General features: G+C 32.4%; 2 protein-coding genes across 2 annotated transcripts; both read left to right on the top strand.

Annotated features, from left to right (window-relative positions):
• Positions 1-8,361: 8,361 nt before the first annotated feature.
• LOC125817405 (ethylene-responsive transcription factor ERF054-like) lies at positions 8,362-10,170 on the top strand. Its single transcript, XM_049496939.1, has one exon. The coding sequence runs from the start codon at positions 8,369-8,371 to the stop codon at positions 9,518-9,520; it is 1,152 nt and encodes a 383-aa protein (XP_049352896.1). The 5' UTR covers positions 8,362-8,368; the 3' UTR covers positions 9,521-10,170.
• A 3,671-nt stretch (positions 10,171-13,841) lies between these two features.
• On the top strand, positions 13,842-16,755 carry LOC125817616 (protochlorophyllide reductase-like). The gene is made up of 5 exons (XM_049497173.1): positions 13,842-14,023; positions 14,106-14,201; positions 14,974-15,505; positions 15,960-16,318; positions 16,424-16,755. Exons 1-5 carry the CDS (start codon positions 13,970-13,972, stop codon positions 16,577-16,579), a joined length of 1,197 nt encoding a protein of 398 aa, XP_049353130.1. The 5' UTR covers positions 13,842-13,969; the 3' UTR covers positions 16,580-16,755.
• The last annotated feature ends 320 nt before the right edge of the window (positions 16,756-17,075 follow it).

Below are 17,075 nucleotides of genomic sequence, written 5' to 3'. Positions count from 1 at the left end.
TATTATTATTATTATTATTATTATAAGTAGAGAAAAGAAATATCTAAGCATTGACTTTCTTATTTTAATTATAAAAAACTTTTACTTTCTTTTTTAATATGTAATCTAGAGAGACTTTGTTGAGAATCTTAATTAACTAGCATCATAGTGGTTAATAAAATGGCATCCAAATGGCCACTAATAGTCATTTTTTAGTAATTAAATTTCATGATAACACTGGTCTCGTCGACAAAACACTAATTAATTAATAATTTATTTATTTGTAGCCGACCAATTGGGATTTTTTATTTGTTTAGTTACTTAATTAATAATTAAGCTTTAATCTTCAAGTTGTTAATTCCCAGCTTTTGACCAAACCTGAGTTCATGTCTATAACCTACGACTGCACTAAAAACACCTCATATTCTAATGTAAAAAAAATAGTTTAATTAAGATGTGGTTTAAAATGGACAAAGTACTTAAATACTCCCTTAATTCCCTTTTGGATATGATTTCAAATTATGTGTGATTCAAAACCAAAGTTAATTTGAAGTCGAAAATTTGTTTTTCATATATTCATTCACTTTTATGTATAAATGTCTGTGATTACAGGTTATTACAAGTTTTCGAATACACATAATTTTACAAAAAATTATTGGTCCAAAAAAATCAACAATAGTAATAACTAGCTATTCTTTAATATAATTCCTTCCACGTGGTATTCACGTTGAGCATGAGTCTTTTTTTTTTTTACTAATTTTGAAATGATGGGTCAAGTTTTGAATTTTTTTAAAAATATAATGAAATCACAATTTGGAATTTAAAATCATGTTTTTTGGAAAATTTTAAATTGATATTGAAAATTTATGGACATTTCATAAACACACATTAATTTCAAATCAAAACTTGAAATTGAGGTCTCAAATCCTATAGTCAAATACTTACCAAATCTTAAATTTGTCTCCATAGAAAAAAATAATATAAATTACCCTTAAATTACTCCTTATATGGTTAGAAGCGAACCGACTACCATCCAATATTATTAATAAAGGTTGTGCTATGATGAACATGATTCTTCCATTCCTAATAAAAAATTTCTAATATATATTCTGAATATGATTTATTTTTTTTAATTAAAAAACATTTCCTTCTTAAATGAATCTTAAGCAGCACGAATTCAAATTAGTCTAATCCATCTAATAAGTAGGGGTGTACATGATCGGGGTGATTCGGGTTTTTTAAATATCAAACCAAACCATTTGTGTCGGATTTTAAATTTATAAACCAAACCAAATCAATAAAACTCGGGTTTTTCAACCTCGGGTTTTTTCGGATTTTTTTGGGTTTTTCCGGTAAAGTATTCATACAAACATATAATTTACTTGTATTTCAAATATTTCTTTAGTCCTATCAAAATACAACTCTCTAAATCTTAAATTTGTCTCCATAGAAAAAAGAAATACATAAATTACCCTTAAATTACTCCTTGTATGGTTAGAAGCGAACCAACTACCATCCAATATTATTTAGGGATAAGGGTTTGAAAAATATCCCAACTTTGGTCGAATTTGTTGTTGCGATACTAAACTTTCATAAGGACCTAGTACCTCCTTAGACTATTTAATACCATATTTTTTACCTCATGAACTACTTAATAGTGTATTTTAAAGGTATATATGTGTCCATGTGGACACATTACTATTTATAATTTTGCATTATTTTTTATGTCCACGTGGGCAAATATTTATGTTTAAAATACGGTATTAAATAGTCTAGGAAGGTAATAGGTCCTCATGAAAGTTTAGTATCGCAACAACAAATCCGACCAAAGTTGGGGTATTTTTCAAACCCTTATCCCTATTATTTATAAGGGTTATGATATGATGAACATTGACAGAAATTTCTAATATAAGTTTTGAATATGATTTATTTATTTTTATCTAAAAATATTTTCTTCTTAAATGAATTTTAAGCAGCACGAATTCAAATTAGTATGGTCCATCTAATAAGTAGTCTAAAGGTAGAAAAGTTAAAAGAGAAGAAGCAAATTGCAAATGTAGAATGAAAAAAGATGCTTGTTGTATAGAGATATTTCCATGGTCAAATAATGTTGTTATAGGATAGGAGGACCATAGTCCCTTCATGATTAATTTGCATGACATTTTCATGCATGCTTTGGCACCTAATCTATATGTAGATGGATTTTGGTTGGTGAGTTTTCATTATTAATGGAGGGGCCTAAGATAATGACTTCTCTTTTTATCACACTATAATTAATGAAATTAATATCTGCTAATCCATTGGCTTCTACACAAATCCCTTGATTTAATTTCCATTGTGTTAGCTATGTGGATCAAATGGACAGGGTGTACTGAATTTGAACAAATAAAATTAAGTATCAAATTAATAAATAATTGAATCGTTAATTCCTTCAAAAGTTACTTTGGCTGAAATAATATTCTAGATCAAAATAAACTAAATAAAGTCATAGTTAGGTATGTGCATTTGGTATTCAATTGTAATTGGGAGTTAAGTAAATACCAAATATCAAATTCTTAAATTTTTGTTTGATAACTCAGTAATTGGTCAATCAAATTCCGATTGATATGATATTTGGTAACACCATATTGAAGTTGTAGCTGATTGTATTACGAAGTTAATACTATTGCTTCAATTATTTCTATTGTTTCATTTGGAGACATAATATAATAGAAGATCAACAAGTAAGACTACATTGACACACCTAAAAGACATGTATTTGAGTTATTTATGTTAAGTCTTTTAACTTTTTCTTTATATTTGTACTAATGAGTAAATCACTTGTCGATAGATGATCTGCATTAAGTAAATAATTCGGTATTCAGGAAAATACCGAATATCAAATGATACTAGTATCTCATATTCTCATATCAAATCCAAACTTGAATACCGTAATTCTAAAATTTTACTATGAATATCAATTGAATTACCATATATCAATTATCGAAAAATTTAATTCAATTCAATAATTCGATTTTCAGTATTTTATGTCAGGCCTAATCATAGCCCAACGTGCCCAAACTTTTAAAGTCTTTTCCAACATAAATGTTTTGTCCTCTTTTTCTTAGGGTCGGTTGTTCACTTATTCTTCAAGTCTAGCTAGTCTAATATCTCCCCAAAGTCATTGAACATAATTATGAATATGGACTAAATTTTTCATGAAGCAAAACTCACACTTGGGCAATCATCAATAATAGAAAAAGGAAATATTTATCGTATTTGGTGTTTTAAATTAATTAATTACCTACTTAGCTTTGGCTAACTGACTAGTAAATTTAATAGTACTAATAATAAGTCGTAAAATATTGTAGTATAGAAAAACATAAAAGTGAATTTATTGATTTGGGGTAAACGATTACTTAAAAAGGTAACTAAAGAAACCATACCTATCTTTAGGAGTGATGGGAGTAGAATTTCGAGATTCAGTAACCTTTGTAGCAGATTTTGTATTTATATTGAGAAATATATTAAATATATAAAAAATATCTATCATAAACTTAGTAAAAAAGTAATTTCTTGATTTAATGATAGAAATAAAACTTGCTTAAACTTTTTTATTCTCTTTGATTAAGATTCAATTCCTCTTGAACTTAACACATGTGATGGAGTATTTATAAAAAAATAAATTGAAATCACGTTAAAATGCTCACCGACTAAATAAGATAATTTGTACCTTTGCTGACTCTTCTATTCGTAAAAAAGCTTGAAAAAAAATTCTCGCTAATTATAACCTTAAAAGGAAATGAACTTTTTCTTAATTTAGCATATTGAAATTGAAAAAGGTTATTCATGTTTGACATATTCCTCATACAAAATTCTCAACTTTCAATTCTCCATTTTAAATTAAAACTAAAACAATGAATTAAATTGTAAGATGATCATTAATTTTACAAAGAAATTAAGATATTTATGTTGACAAAACAAAAGAGAATTACAGTAGTTTTTTTCTTCTTTTTCTATTATTTTTGTGGTGGGGTCCCACGTGTTGATGGAACTTGAGAAATTATTTTTAGAAAAAATGATGAAGTGACCGGGTGAGCACCGACACGTGCCGATCTCCGCCGACCCATCCAACAGACATCGGTTTGTTGGTTGACTTCTATGTTTGAAGAAATTGTTAACGACATAATTCTCCGTCTCATATTAGTTGTCGTAATTATCAAAAAAATAATTATGTTAAAAAATATTAAAGAGATTATACTAATAAATTAATTTTTTATTTATGACTTTTAAAGAAACGTATACAAAGAAATGATAAGTAATAAATATGAGATAATAAAGAAAAATACGAAATGCAAAATCATTTTTTTTAGGCGATAGACTAGTGAAGAAACAAGCTAATCCCCGCCCCGATAGGCCGTTAATAGGTTTTTCCATCTCTTCTAAACTTTCCTCGATCTTCAGACTGAGTTATATGAGGCAAAAACTCATCTCATGAATAAATAAAAAACTGACATTTTTATTTTATAACAAAATTTTAAAAAATAAAATAAAATTTAAGTCCTTTGCCGAAAGTTAGTGATTACGTGGATATCCTGATCCCACGCCTTTCTCACTCAAGCTTCACCCAATCATTGTACAAATTTACCAACTTCAAATTACTTTCTTTGTTATTTTTAGAAGTTTTTTTAAAAGAAATATTATTCGCTTTATTTTAATTTATTTGTATAATTTTAACATGACATAGATATTAAGAAATTAAATATGTTTTGAATCTTGTGATCTTGAACTAAAAATATGTAGAATCAGTACTGAAATGTTCTTTAATCTTATGATACTAAACATGTTATGTGAAAGTTAGAATAAAAATAATTACTCACAAAAATAGAAGAAGAAGAAAAGAAACCTTTTTTAACCTAATTAAAAAGAAAAATAACATAAACAAATTAAAATAGAAGAAATATGTTTTCATTATATCAGGGGAACGAAGGAGAGGGGAGAGGAAGTAAAGAACAATGATTATGTTGATCAGAGCGAAGGCTTGATTGGATATTTGCGAGAAAATGACAAAAATGATCTCTTATATTTGAGAGTAGGTTGTAATGATCCTTCAAATATATATATATGACACTTTTTAATTTACGATATTAGTTAAAAGGACCATCATATTTCAAATATAAAAGATCATTTTTATCGTCTTCTCAAATATCTGTATATATATCCTCTTGAAAATGAAAAAAAAATATTTTTCTTTTCATAAAAAAGAAGAAGAAGAAGAATTAATTAATTAACTTGAATTAAAATCATCAGGCAAACCTCGTACCTACCGTACGTGTATGCATCTATTTGCTTCTTAATGTTTTTGGATTTTAATTTCTCCATGTTGTTTGTTTCTTGTTCTTTTAAAAAAAAAACTCGATCTTTATTAAAAGATGCTTCACATTTTTAAATTTTTATATTAACACATGTTTTAATTTTGGAGAGCTAGTGTAATGCACCCAGCAGCTTGTCTGTTTATTATTTCAAACGTACAAAAGAACAAAAGAATAATACTTTCTTCGTCGCAAGTTACATGGCATACTTTTAATATTGAGATTCTGCATTCTATATGCAATTTTTAAGATTTTTAAAAATAATTAAAATATTATTGACAATTTAACAAATCATCTTAAATAATAATCATACGAAAACAAAATAATAATCGAAAAGTAAAAAGAAATCATAGATAATAATCAAATCCAAAAGATAAGAGTATACTATGATTATGTATAAAAAACATACAAATCATTAAATCGCTATTAAGATTTATTTTTATTCGACTCTGAAGAAACAAATCAAATTATATCATATAAATTGAGATCGAAGAAGTACATAAATTCTTTTCCATGGACAAACAAAAAAACAAAAAATATATGTAGGGACTATCTTTTCCTTTTTTAAAAAAAAATAACGATTATGTTTATTGTTTAGTCGGTTAGGAGATAAGATTCTAGCTACCATTGCTAATTTAATTAATTAGGGACCTCTATTATTTATTTCCTTGATGATTATTTAATGAGCTAATTATATTTATTAAGACTCAAAATGCATAAACTTGCTGTCCATTTTCCATAAATATTAATAAAGTTTACAGTACAACACCAATGATAGAAGTGAATATGCAGAAGCTAAGTGACAAACAAAACAACTAAATTAAAGTAAGATGTTAATTTTTCTTAATTAAATTTTACATGTGACAAAGAGATTCTATAGGTTGATATCGAGTTTATTTGAATCCAATACTTTTAATGCAGATCATAAATTTATTAAAAAAAAATTCATAAATATTATAATAAATACTCCAGATATGAACTCATAAATTTAAAAAAATACAACGAATTTAATATTTATAAAAACCTTAATGATTGAGCTCCATAAAGCTTAAATCTTGTCTGTATTTTATCGTGGTGATTGACATAGTGTTAGTCGATGCTTATTCCTCATATACTATCGTTGCTTTTTCATGACTTGTGGATGAATTGAATTACAACCTTCATTTCAGTCCAAATAACTTTTGGACAAATCAAATATCCACATATTTATATATTAATTTTGTTTTTTTCTAATCCGTTAAATTCAACACGACCTATCTACTTGACTCTTCTATCCCCACTCAAAATAAATAGTGCAAAAGGGAAAGAAAAACACATAGGATCTATTGGAAACCATGTGGTTTCTCTAAATAGGAGGAAGGTGGTGAGTGTAACAAGTCAAACATTATTATGGAACAATGAAATTTGAATTTGATCACCTTTGAAACTTTTAGATATTTTTGTTCATTTTCAACAACCAATTGTAACTTGCCACCTCATTGTACGGATTAACTGTTTGAACAAATGTTTTACACATTGTCAACCACTACATATGTGGCACACTCTCATTGGTCTATTCATATAGGAGCACTTCCAACCACCCCACTCTTTTTTAATTTTAATTTAATTTTGATTATATGTTGTAAATTAAAGTACTCCTATCTTTTTATTTTTCGTGAGATATTAAACCATAAAAAGTCCATAAATGTCTTATTCCTCGAGTTACTTATCGTTTACCATTTGAACTTTGATCTTGTAAGTAAGAAGAGAAATATGTATTTTTTCCTTGATATTTTCTTTGCGCGCTCCTATTTTCACTCTAAAACAAGTAATATTGTAGTATTTATCTTCTCACCAAAACGGAACGATAGGAGCTTTTGAATTGAGCATGATTCGCTCAATTCTTCCAAGTTTGAGTGAGTTAATGACATGTTCATCCTGAGCCACATAATTAAACACATAAAAAATTTGGACTGATTTATAATTTATATTGACAAATAAAAAATTTGTTCAAAATATTTTTTTTTAATCTCTTTAAATCCAACTCTTTTCAACTCAAACAATGTTTTGAGTTTGTTCATTATCGGCCTATTAATTTAATTCGTTCAAAATTAGTTTAACCCACTTATTTGACCCCCTTAGAATAGAACCACGAGAAAGTAAAGAGAAGGAAAGAGAGAAAGAAAAATAGAAAGGGACAATGACCAAATTTTAGGAATTTTTACTAAAGAGTTCAAAATTTGAAGAAGTAAACACATTGACTAGCTAAAAGAGTTCGACGTCCAGGGGCGGAGGCACATGCAAGTCAAGGTGTACAATTGGACATATTCATCGGAAAAAGAATATTGTATACACAAGTAAAATGATATATAAAGTGATTAAATAACATATTTTGGACACCTTAACATAACAAGTTATTGTAGCCAAATGATTTTAGACACCTTAAATGGATTTCAAACACTTTGAATGAATCAGTACTCATGTGTTCGAAGCAGGTTCAAATGAACCAAAAAAGGGGTGGGGGTTTTTATAGTGGAGGGAACAGAGTTGAAGAAGGTTAGAGTGGAAGCAACGGTAATTCATAAAAAGAAGAAAGCCGCGTGGGTCCAAATAAACCAAACTAAGAATACGACTCTTTTCATTTCTCAAATTTTTCATTCTCTTATATTTATACTCTCATTTTCCCTTTCTCCTTCTCCCTCTCTCATATCAAAAATCTATTTTCGTCTTCTCCATCTTCAATCTCACAATTACTTACCAAATTTTGATTTCTCTTTTCTTCTCTCTTACTCCACGCCGCTCGCTCTCTCGAAAAATACATTTGCGAATACTTTTTGTTTACCAACTTTGCTCTGTTTTTCTCTTATTTTGAGAATATTTACAGTTGGAATTCAAAATATTTTTGACTGAATTAAGATCTGGGTTTTGATTAGATTCCTTTTTTATGAACTGGGTTTTCATTGATTTTTAATTTTTAAATCATTTTCAATTATATTCAGTTTGGGTTGAAGAGAGCGAGCGGCGAGCTGTGAGTGGCAATGGCGGAACCAGAGGAACAAATGGAATTTGATGATAATACTTTTGAAAGACAACAAAGGAGGCCAGTTTTTGAAGAAGCTTCCATGTCTAATAGGCGTTTCAAAAAGATCAAAAGTCCGGAACGCCAATCCTCTGTTCAGCAGCCGTCTTTAAATCCATTTGTTCCTTGTAATAATCCAACACCAATGGCATTTCCTCCTCCTCCGTCATCGTCAAGGCTTGTTTTCCCTTTTGCCTTTGACGGGACGCAGCAATCCATGGATAGTTCATCCCAATTGGGAACGAACACGATGCCTCTGTATCATCCACAACAGCAAAATCAGCAGCAAATGATCTCATTTTCGCCTCAACAATGTCTTTACCCTCCGTATTTTGCAGGGGAATTGGGTCCATCACAGAATCAGCAGCAGATGTTGCGGTATTGGAATGAAACGCTTAATTTAAGTCCGAGGGGAAGAATGATGATGATGAGCAGATTGGGGCAGGATAGCAGGGGAATTTTTAGGCCTCAACAAGTACAAGTACAGCCAATTTCCGCAACGAAGCTATACAGAGGAGTGAGGCAGAGACATTGGGGGAAATGGGTAGCTGAAATTCGTCTTCCTCGTAATAGGACTCGTCTTTGGCTTGGTACTTTTGATACAGCTGAAGATGCAGCTATGGCTTATGACCGCGAGGCGTATAAGCTAAGAGGAGACAATGCTAAGCTCAATTTCCCCGAACTCTTTATTGGTAAAGACAAAGGAGAACCATCTCTGTCATCTCCAATTGCTCCTCATGAATCTTCGCTCCCTGAACAAAATTCGGAAAGTCTAGAATTACAACCTATAAATAATGAACAATTGCCTCCGTCACCGCCCCCACAGCCACTACCGGAAGGTGATAACCATGACGAGGACTCGGGGATTGGATCGAGTGAGGTGACTACTAATTCACAATCATCTGAATTAGTATGGGGTGATATGGCTGAGGCTTGGTTCAATGCAACTGGTTGGGGTCCAGGTAGTCCAGTTTGGGATGATTTTGACTCAAATAACAACCTCATGTTTCCACCTAATCTTCATTTTGGGAATTTCTGTCAACAAGAGCCTCATAATTCTGATCCTCATCAACATCATGATACGAATAGCGATCCATCTTCGCCTTCATGTCCTATGAGGCCGTTCTTCTAGGTTCAACTTTTCTCATACATTCGTCTTGTTAGGATTTAGGTGTCACATACCATTTCATGGAAACAGTCTCTTGCAGAAATGCAGGTTAAGACTGTATACAATATACCCTTGTGGTCCATCCAGGTCACATGCACCAGGCTACCCTTTATACCATTTCAAGATTTACAACTCCCTTTGGCCATAGGAGATTCTTTTAGATAATCTCCAGGGATTCATCCGGTGGATGAATCCTTCCGTGTGAGCTCACACGCCATCTTTGTTCATCTCTTTTCCCTTTTAACTCTTCTACTCTCCCATCTTTGGACCTTTCTTCCACTTGATCCACCATACTTTGTCATTTCTGCAAAATGGCTGCATATTTAAAGCCTTTTCTTGCAGTGACAATGTGTACTTGTTGTTTACTAGTACTTCATACATATGTATCACATTTAGTTGAGACCATATGCTAGTAGTTAAATTATCTTAGATTAGACGTCGAGGGAGATAGTTTTATGATCTACTCTCGATAGTCACTCCATCACGAGCTCATTTTTTGATTCGCGAGGATGGAGGAAGTTGAAGTGTCTGTATATGTATTATCTTCACTTCAGATCTATATGTTGTAATTTGTTTGTTGTTGTTGTTGTTTTTATTGAAGATATTTAGTTCAACATATCTTTCCTTTTTTGATTGATATATACATTTGTCCTTGTTTGGAATATAGTTTGCAAGAAAAATGGTATTTTGTAACAAACAAAGCAGAACAAAAAGGATGTAGGTTCATGCATGGCATTAGCATACGTGAACCCATGATCTCTCCGCCAAACTAAAAATTTGTATGAGGTGAAATTATAACTTCAGACAATGTGGTGTTTGAAGATAGTCTTGACAAAGCCTAATGTTTGGAGTTTCACAGGTATAGTCGCTTAAGTTCAATCATTTTATCCAAAGTTCATACACATATGACTGAAATTCAACTATTTTTACTTGAACTTCAAACTGATTGTCTGAGCTTCAACCCCATGAAACTTGCCTGAAGTTACGCTTTGTCAAACCAAGCTTTAGATATCATGTGTCTGAAGTTATATTGCGAAATGGGTAGGCGTGCAATATTTTTTTTAATATAAGTACATATTGAATAGCGATGTCTGAAGTTATACTCCGAAATGGGTAGATGTGCAAAAAAATTAAAAAATAAGTACATAGTGAATAGTGATGTCCAAATAGAATACCCACAAGATCTTTTTAACAAATATATCTGAATATATTAGGAAGTGCATCCACGGATCGTTTGGTACGCAGAATAAGATTAAATTTGAAATTCGATTATATTGTGTTTGGTTTGACAATATATATTCATCCCATAAACAAACTTGAAATTATTTTGTCCCATCTCTACGGTAGGATAAACTAGTCCAAGAATTACAATCCCAAAATAATTTAGTCCGCATATAAAACTGACCCCTAAAATCTTAAATCCGACTCTATTGATAAACATCACACAAGAATCTATGGCCAAAAAGCAGTTTTTTTTTTAATTAACCAAAACAAAGAAGTCAATCCATTTAATAATATGTCATTAACATGCTTTTTAGTCCTTAATTATATTGTTAATCCATTGAGTGGGGGCCCCAGTAGCCGGCCCATGAAATCATCTTAATTTCTTCTTAATTAGGACAACATCAGTTATAGCCTGTGATGAGAAAATGACATGTTTTAAAATTGTCAACAAATAATAATATTAAAAAAAGACAACAAAAAATATCTAAAATGTTTTGGTTGGATTGGATAGCTACAGATTACGTTAAGTGGTCCTTAATTAGCTTAGAACTAAAGCATATGCCAAACAATTGATGTCATGGAGCGGCTGCACCCCTATTATCTCTACTAATTTTATATTAATTCCACTCTAATTTATTAATGACCATCAAGCATGGCTTATTATCTTTTTAATATATACTTTAAATATGAATTTAACTTATATACATCAACAACATATTATCAGTACATCTTAATCTATTACCAATCAAGGGAAGATTTATCGGCCCGTAAATGAGTTCACGGAAACACATGTAGCTTTTGCCCGTCGGTGGGTAATGTGTTATTTGATCTCATAGTGCAGTCTTGGATAATTCTCATTTTATGAGTTAACTTTTAGGTTGAGTTGGATGGGTGATGGTTTATTTGATCTCGTAGTGTAGTCTTGGATAATCTTCATTTTATGAGGTAGCATAGACAAACTCATGACCCTTCGGGGTGGCCTAGTGGTTTGGGCTTGGGACTTCCATGTTGGAGGTCTCAAGTTCGAAACCCCTTGCCAGCGTAAGCAAGGGGTTTGCCTCCTAGGTCGAGCTCGTCGCACCGGGCTTGCCTAGTGCGGGTTACCTCTCTTATGTGGTTTGTGAGCTATTGCATAGGAACGGGGGATTTTACCTTGTGCGCACCCAAAGGATAGCGGCTGCGGGTTTCCCTTGTCATCAAAAAAAAAAAAATAGACAGACTCATAATTTGAAGTTTATGGATTCCTATAACAACCTTAAGTTAAATAGATACTACAATAAGAATTAGGATTCACAACTACTTAATATGTATAACTATGTACCAATTAATACAATTGTTATTGTAATATTAACTTACTCACATATTTCAAAATTCTGAGTCCGCCTATGTTATTAAGTGTAGGAGATCAAATAATTCATCACCTATCGATGTGGGAACTCAACACCCAATCATCCGTCCACACGGGAACTCAACGATGTTGTCCAATCCTCTGCACGGACAATATAAGATGAGGTTTCGATATCACCTAAATCATTAATTGTTACGGATCTAACTCAATCTCAAAAGCTATTCAAAAATTAAAACTATATAAGAAGATTAAAATAACCCATCATCCATCAATATCACTTCATTAAACAATCAGATATTGCAAAACTTCTTTTATACTATCAATATATAAAAAATTAAACTCTGAATAATATACACATAGATGTTAACATAAGATTGTGTATATTTACAAGAAATGACAAAAACAAAATCCAATTAGGACAAGGCAATATGATTTTGATGTTAACATAAGCTTCTACTTTATTTCACAATCAATCATATCCATAAACATGGGACTATATTTATTTAAATTACTGACTTTGTTTTCGTTGTGATTTTTTATTTTTTATCTTACAATTATTGTATTTGACTAGAAAAACATCAACAACAACAACAACCCAGTGAAATCCCACTAGGTGGGGTCTGGGGAGGGTAAATAGTACGCAGACCTTGCCACTACCTCGTGGAGGTAGAGAGGCTGTTTCCAAGAGACCCTCAGCTCAAGATGACTAGAAAAACATCGAGAGGAATTAATTAGAAACATTCAAAGTCCACAATATTGTGATAGAAAAATAGCGTTCAAAGAACTTGTTCTGCAAGGGAAAAATAATGTGTCATCAGAGAAGTCATCCTAAAATAACTCCAAAAAATAAATAAGTTAAGACCAATATAAACTACGAAAAAGAAAAAAAGAAAAAAAGAAAAACTGAAAATTAAAATAAATGGAAGGGGAAATTAAAATTGGGCTAATACATAAAGGTTCACCAGTGTGATCCTCCATTTTATTTCACAAGTTAATAGACACAAAGTTAATATTTTGTCCACCAACGTCTATGACAAAAAAAGGAACCTCAAACAAATAGTGTCAGTTGTGTGAGACGCAAAATAAAGTTTTTTACTAGAGAGTATGTCACATGCCTCATCACGTAGACACCTCGAAACGTTATTTCATACTCCCTCTATCTCATTTTACACAAGGCATCCGAAATAAGACATTATTTTAAAGAAATACACTACTAATAACAAAGATTTTTCCCACCATGAATCAGTGAAAATTTGTGATATAGAACATAATTTTTCCATTTATTTTGCACCGAACCAGCTCACTGAGAAATGCATGATGAAAAACAGATTCTCATTAAAATAGTGAGGAATTTCCTGATTTTTTCATATGAAAACATTACTATTTCTTCTTCTCACCTATTCAATCAATCAAAATATTTGTGGTAATAGCCACTTAAACAGAAAAAAATATTTTTTAATTCTATGATTGGTAATATCCAAGGGCCTTCATAGTTCTCAAGTCTTAGTTGGGCCTTCTTTCTACTACCAATGTAGGCCTTTTGATATTTTGGCCCAGCCCACTTCTATCACCAATAATGCTGGTAGTAAATACTACTACTAAAATATCAAGGAGAATCCAAACTCAAACATTGATTGGCTAAAGGAAGCTGACATGGCATCTCTAGATTACCATCTTATCCTTGCCCCAAAACCCAAATATCTTTGTAATCTGATTTTCCTTTACAAAAGCCCACATACCCCCAGATCATTCCAGAACACCCCCCCCCCCCCCCTCCCCCAAACCTCACCTTCTTAAGTAGAGTGTTGAGTGAAAAAAAATCATTGACAAATAGGTGCAAAATGGCTCTACAAGCAGCATCTTTGCTTCCATCTGCATTTTCTCTCCATAAAGAGGTAAAGTTGCAAACTTTTCAATTAACTAGCTTTAATTACTGACCTGAAAATGATTTTCTTGAGGCTCAATTGTGGCTGGCAGGGTAAAACATCAAGTGCTAATCTAAAGGACAGTAGCTTCTTTGGAGTTGCATTGTCTTGCAATCTGAAATCTAAATTCACTCCTGCAGGAAACAAGGTATCATAAAAATATAGTCTTTATGTTTAAATCTTTGTATTTAGTAGGTGTTTCGACATGAATTTGATGATATTGGGGGGAGGAGGAGTATTTGAAAATTGAAGTTGTGTTTAGACATGCAAATGTTGAAGTTTTTTCTTTTGGTATAACTGTGGTGTCCGGGCCAGCGTCCAAACAGGTCATTAGGGTGCAAGTTGTTAAATAACTATCTACTAAATGAAAAAAGTATATTATAGCACAAGAAGCTTAGAGTATCTCCTCTTCATGGAAAGTTATTTTAGGAAGTCAAATTACTTACCAGAGTAAAGAAGCAAGAGCCTAAGAAGCAGTATTTATTTCAAGCTGCAAGAGAGTGCAAATATTTAAGAGTTCTAGATTCTTCTTGGGTTAGTGTAGATTGTAGAACATAAAATTGATGATCTTTTGGAGTTTTGGTTACTCCATTTGAAGTAGAAACACATTTATGAACTTTTTCTTGATTCACCTCTTTTGTTGATTGACTGCTTGTTCATCAGATCATAAATAGAAACATCTCACCTAAGCAAGAAAAAAAATATCGTCATGCATTTATGGAGATGCAAATTGTGCAAATACTGACCTCTAAATGAATAAAGGCCATGTTTTTAAACCGATCTTCTTTCCTTGCATTTCTCTAACATTTTTTACTTGAAATGTACTGCTTAATTCCTTTGTGGAGAATGAAATAAACTGTATCATTCACTGCTTCATTCCTTTTTAGAGAGTGAGCTAACATATCGCATATCATGTATAGGAATTGACAAGGAAATTAGCAATTGTACCTATTAGAGCACAAACAGCTGCTACCACTCCTGCAATCACCCAGTCTACCTCCGGACAGAAGAAAACCCTCAGGAAAGGCAATGTGATAATTACCGGAGCCTCCTCTGGTTTGGGACTAGCTACAGCAAAGGCTATAGGCGAATCAGGAGACTGGCACGTTATAATGGCCTGTAGGGACTTCCTCAAGGCTGAAAAAGCAGCAAAATCACTTGGCATTCCAAAGGAAAACTACACAGTCATGCATCTGGATCTCGCTTCCCTTGAAAGTGTCCGCCAGTTTGTAGATAATTTCCGACGTTCAGGGAGGCCACTTGATGCACTAGTATGCAATGCTGCAGTGTACTTGCCAACTGCTAAAGAGCCAACTTTTACGGCTGATGGATTTGAGCTTAGTGTGGGCACCAACCATCTCGGACATTTCCTTCTTTCAAGGTTGCTGCTAGATGACCTCAAGCAATCAGATTACCCACAAAAGCGCCTTATAATTGTTGGCTCCATTACAGGTACTGGTCTGAAACTCAAAAGTTTATTCCAGCATATTTGTTTTCTTTGAGCAACTTAATTTCAGGTCACCTAATGTAAGCTAGGAACAAATTATCAAAGTTGTCTGTACAGCTAGAATTCTACAAAGTAGCTGTAGATGTTCTTACTTATAAATAATTTTAGCACTAACATATGTAGATAGATATACACTAGACAGAGAATGGAGAAACTACATGTCATGATACGTCAAATAAAATGCTGGACAGCATATTGGGGGAAAACACTGTTTTGTTCTTTGGGCTTCTGAAGTACATACTTTTGTAGCACTTAGCGCTATTTTAGACTTTAGTATGAATATTACCTTCTCAAAAAAAAAATGCTGGACATCATGTACAACTTCTCCATGTGAATTATCATATTATTAAAGGAAACCCAAGATGATTGAAATCTAATACTATAATATTTCTGAATCAGGAAACACAAATACTTTGGCTGGAAATGTGCCACCAAAGGCTAATCTTGGAGATCTACGAGGACTTTCAGGAGGGTTGAATAGTTTAAACTGCTCACCCATGATTGATGGAGGAGAATTTGATGGTGCCAAAGCCTACAAAGACAGCAAAGTCTGTAACATGCTTACCATGCAAGAGTTCCATAGGCGTTTCCACGAGGAGACCGGCATTGCCTTTGCTTCCCTCTATCCCGGCTGCATTGCTGAAACTGGTTTATTTAGGAATCACATTCCCTTGTTCAGGACTCTCTTCCCACCATTTCAAAAGTACATTACCAAAGGCTATGTATCTGAAGAAGAAGCAGGAAAAAGACTTGCACAGGTTAGTTAAAATTAGCAAACTTGGACACCTTAATCCCTAGCATTTTCACAGCTCAATTAACTAGCACATGAAGAGTACCACTGAATCATCTGATGCTAAATTCAGGTAGTTCGTGATCCAAGTCTTTCAAAATCTGGTGTCTACTGGAGTTGGAACAGTACCTCCTCCTCGTTTGAGAACCAGCTGTCGAAAGAAGCCAGTGATGCAGAGAAGGCACGCAAGCTATGGGAGGTCAGTGAGAAGCTCGTTGGACTGGCTTAAATGGACTGGCTAGGGTGTGACTTGTTTTCCCATCCAAGTCAGAAGATGTATATATGAGATCACCAGAGTTCTTTATCAAAATACTTTTGGTATTTGTTGTTAATTGATTTTACCAACATAGAGTTTTCAGGTAGGTAGGCAACAAGTTCTTGTAATGATATGAACAACTCAATTCTCGAGATCGTGTGCATAACATTCTCTAGTTTTTTCCAGCAACTCTTAACTGGAGGGACCTGCAAAGAATTGATCAAATAAAAGATTATGTGATCCATCATGCTATTTACCAAATTAAGATAAGAAGACTGGTATTTCTTAATATCCATTAAAAGCTAGATTCGCTACTTGTTACTATTCAGATTTCATTTGCATAAAACAAAAATATTGAATCATAGAGAACTAAAATCTTCAGTGTTCTGATATGAGCAGCAAAAAAATACCACTATATATGTTCAGGGTTAAGGCAAAATTTCACTGTGACAGTAAGCATGCATATAAA

The sequence above is a fragment of the Solanum verrucosum genome, unplaced genomic scaffold (genome assembly GCF_900185275.1).
Source record: "Solanum verrucosum unplaced genomic scaffold, falcon-dt-bn FXZP01000280.1, whole genome shotgun sequence".
Lineage (NCBI taxonomy): Eukaryota > Viridiplantae > Streptophyta > Magnoliopsida > Solanales > Solanaceae > Solanum > Solanum verrucosum.
This window is presented reverse-complemented; position numbering and strand designations above follow the sequence as displayed.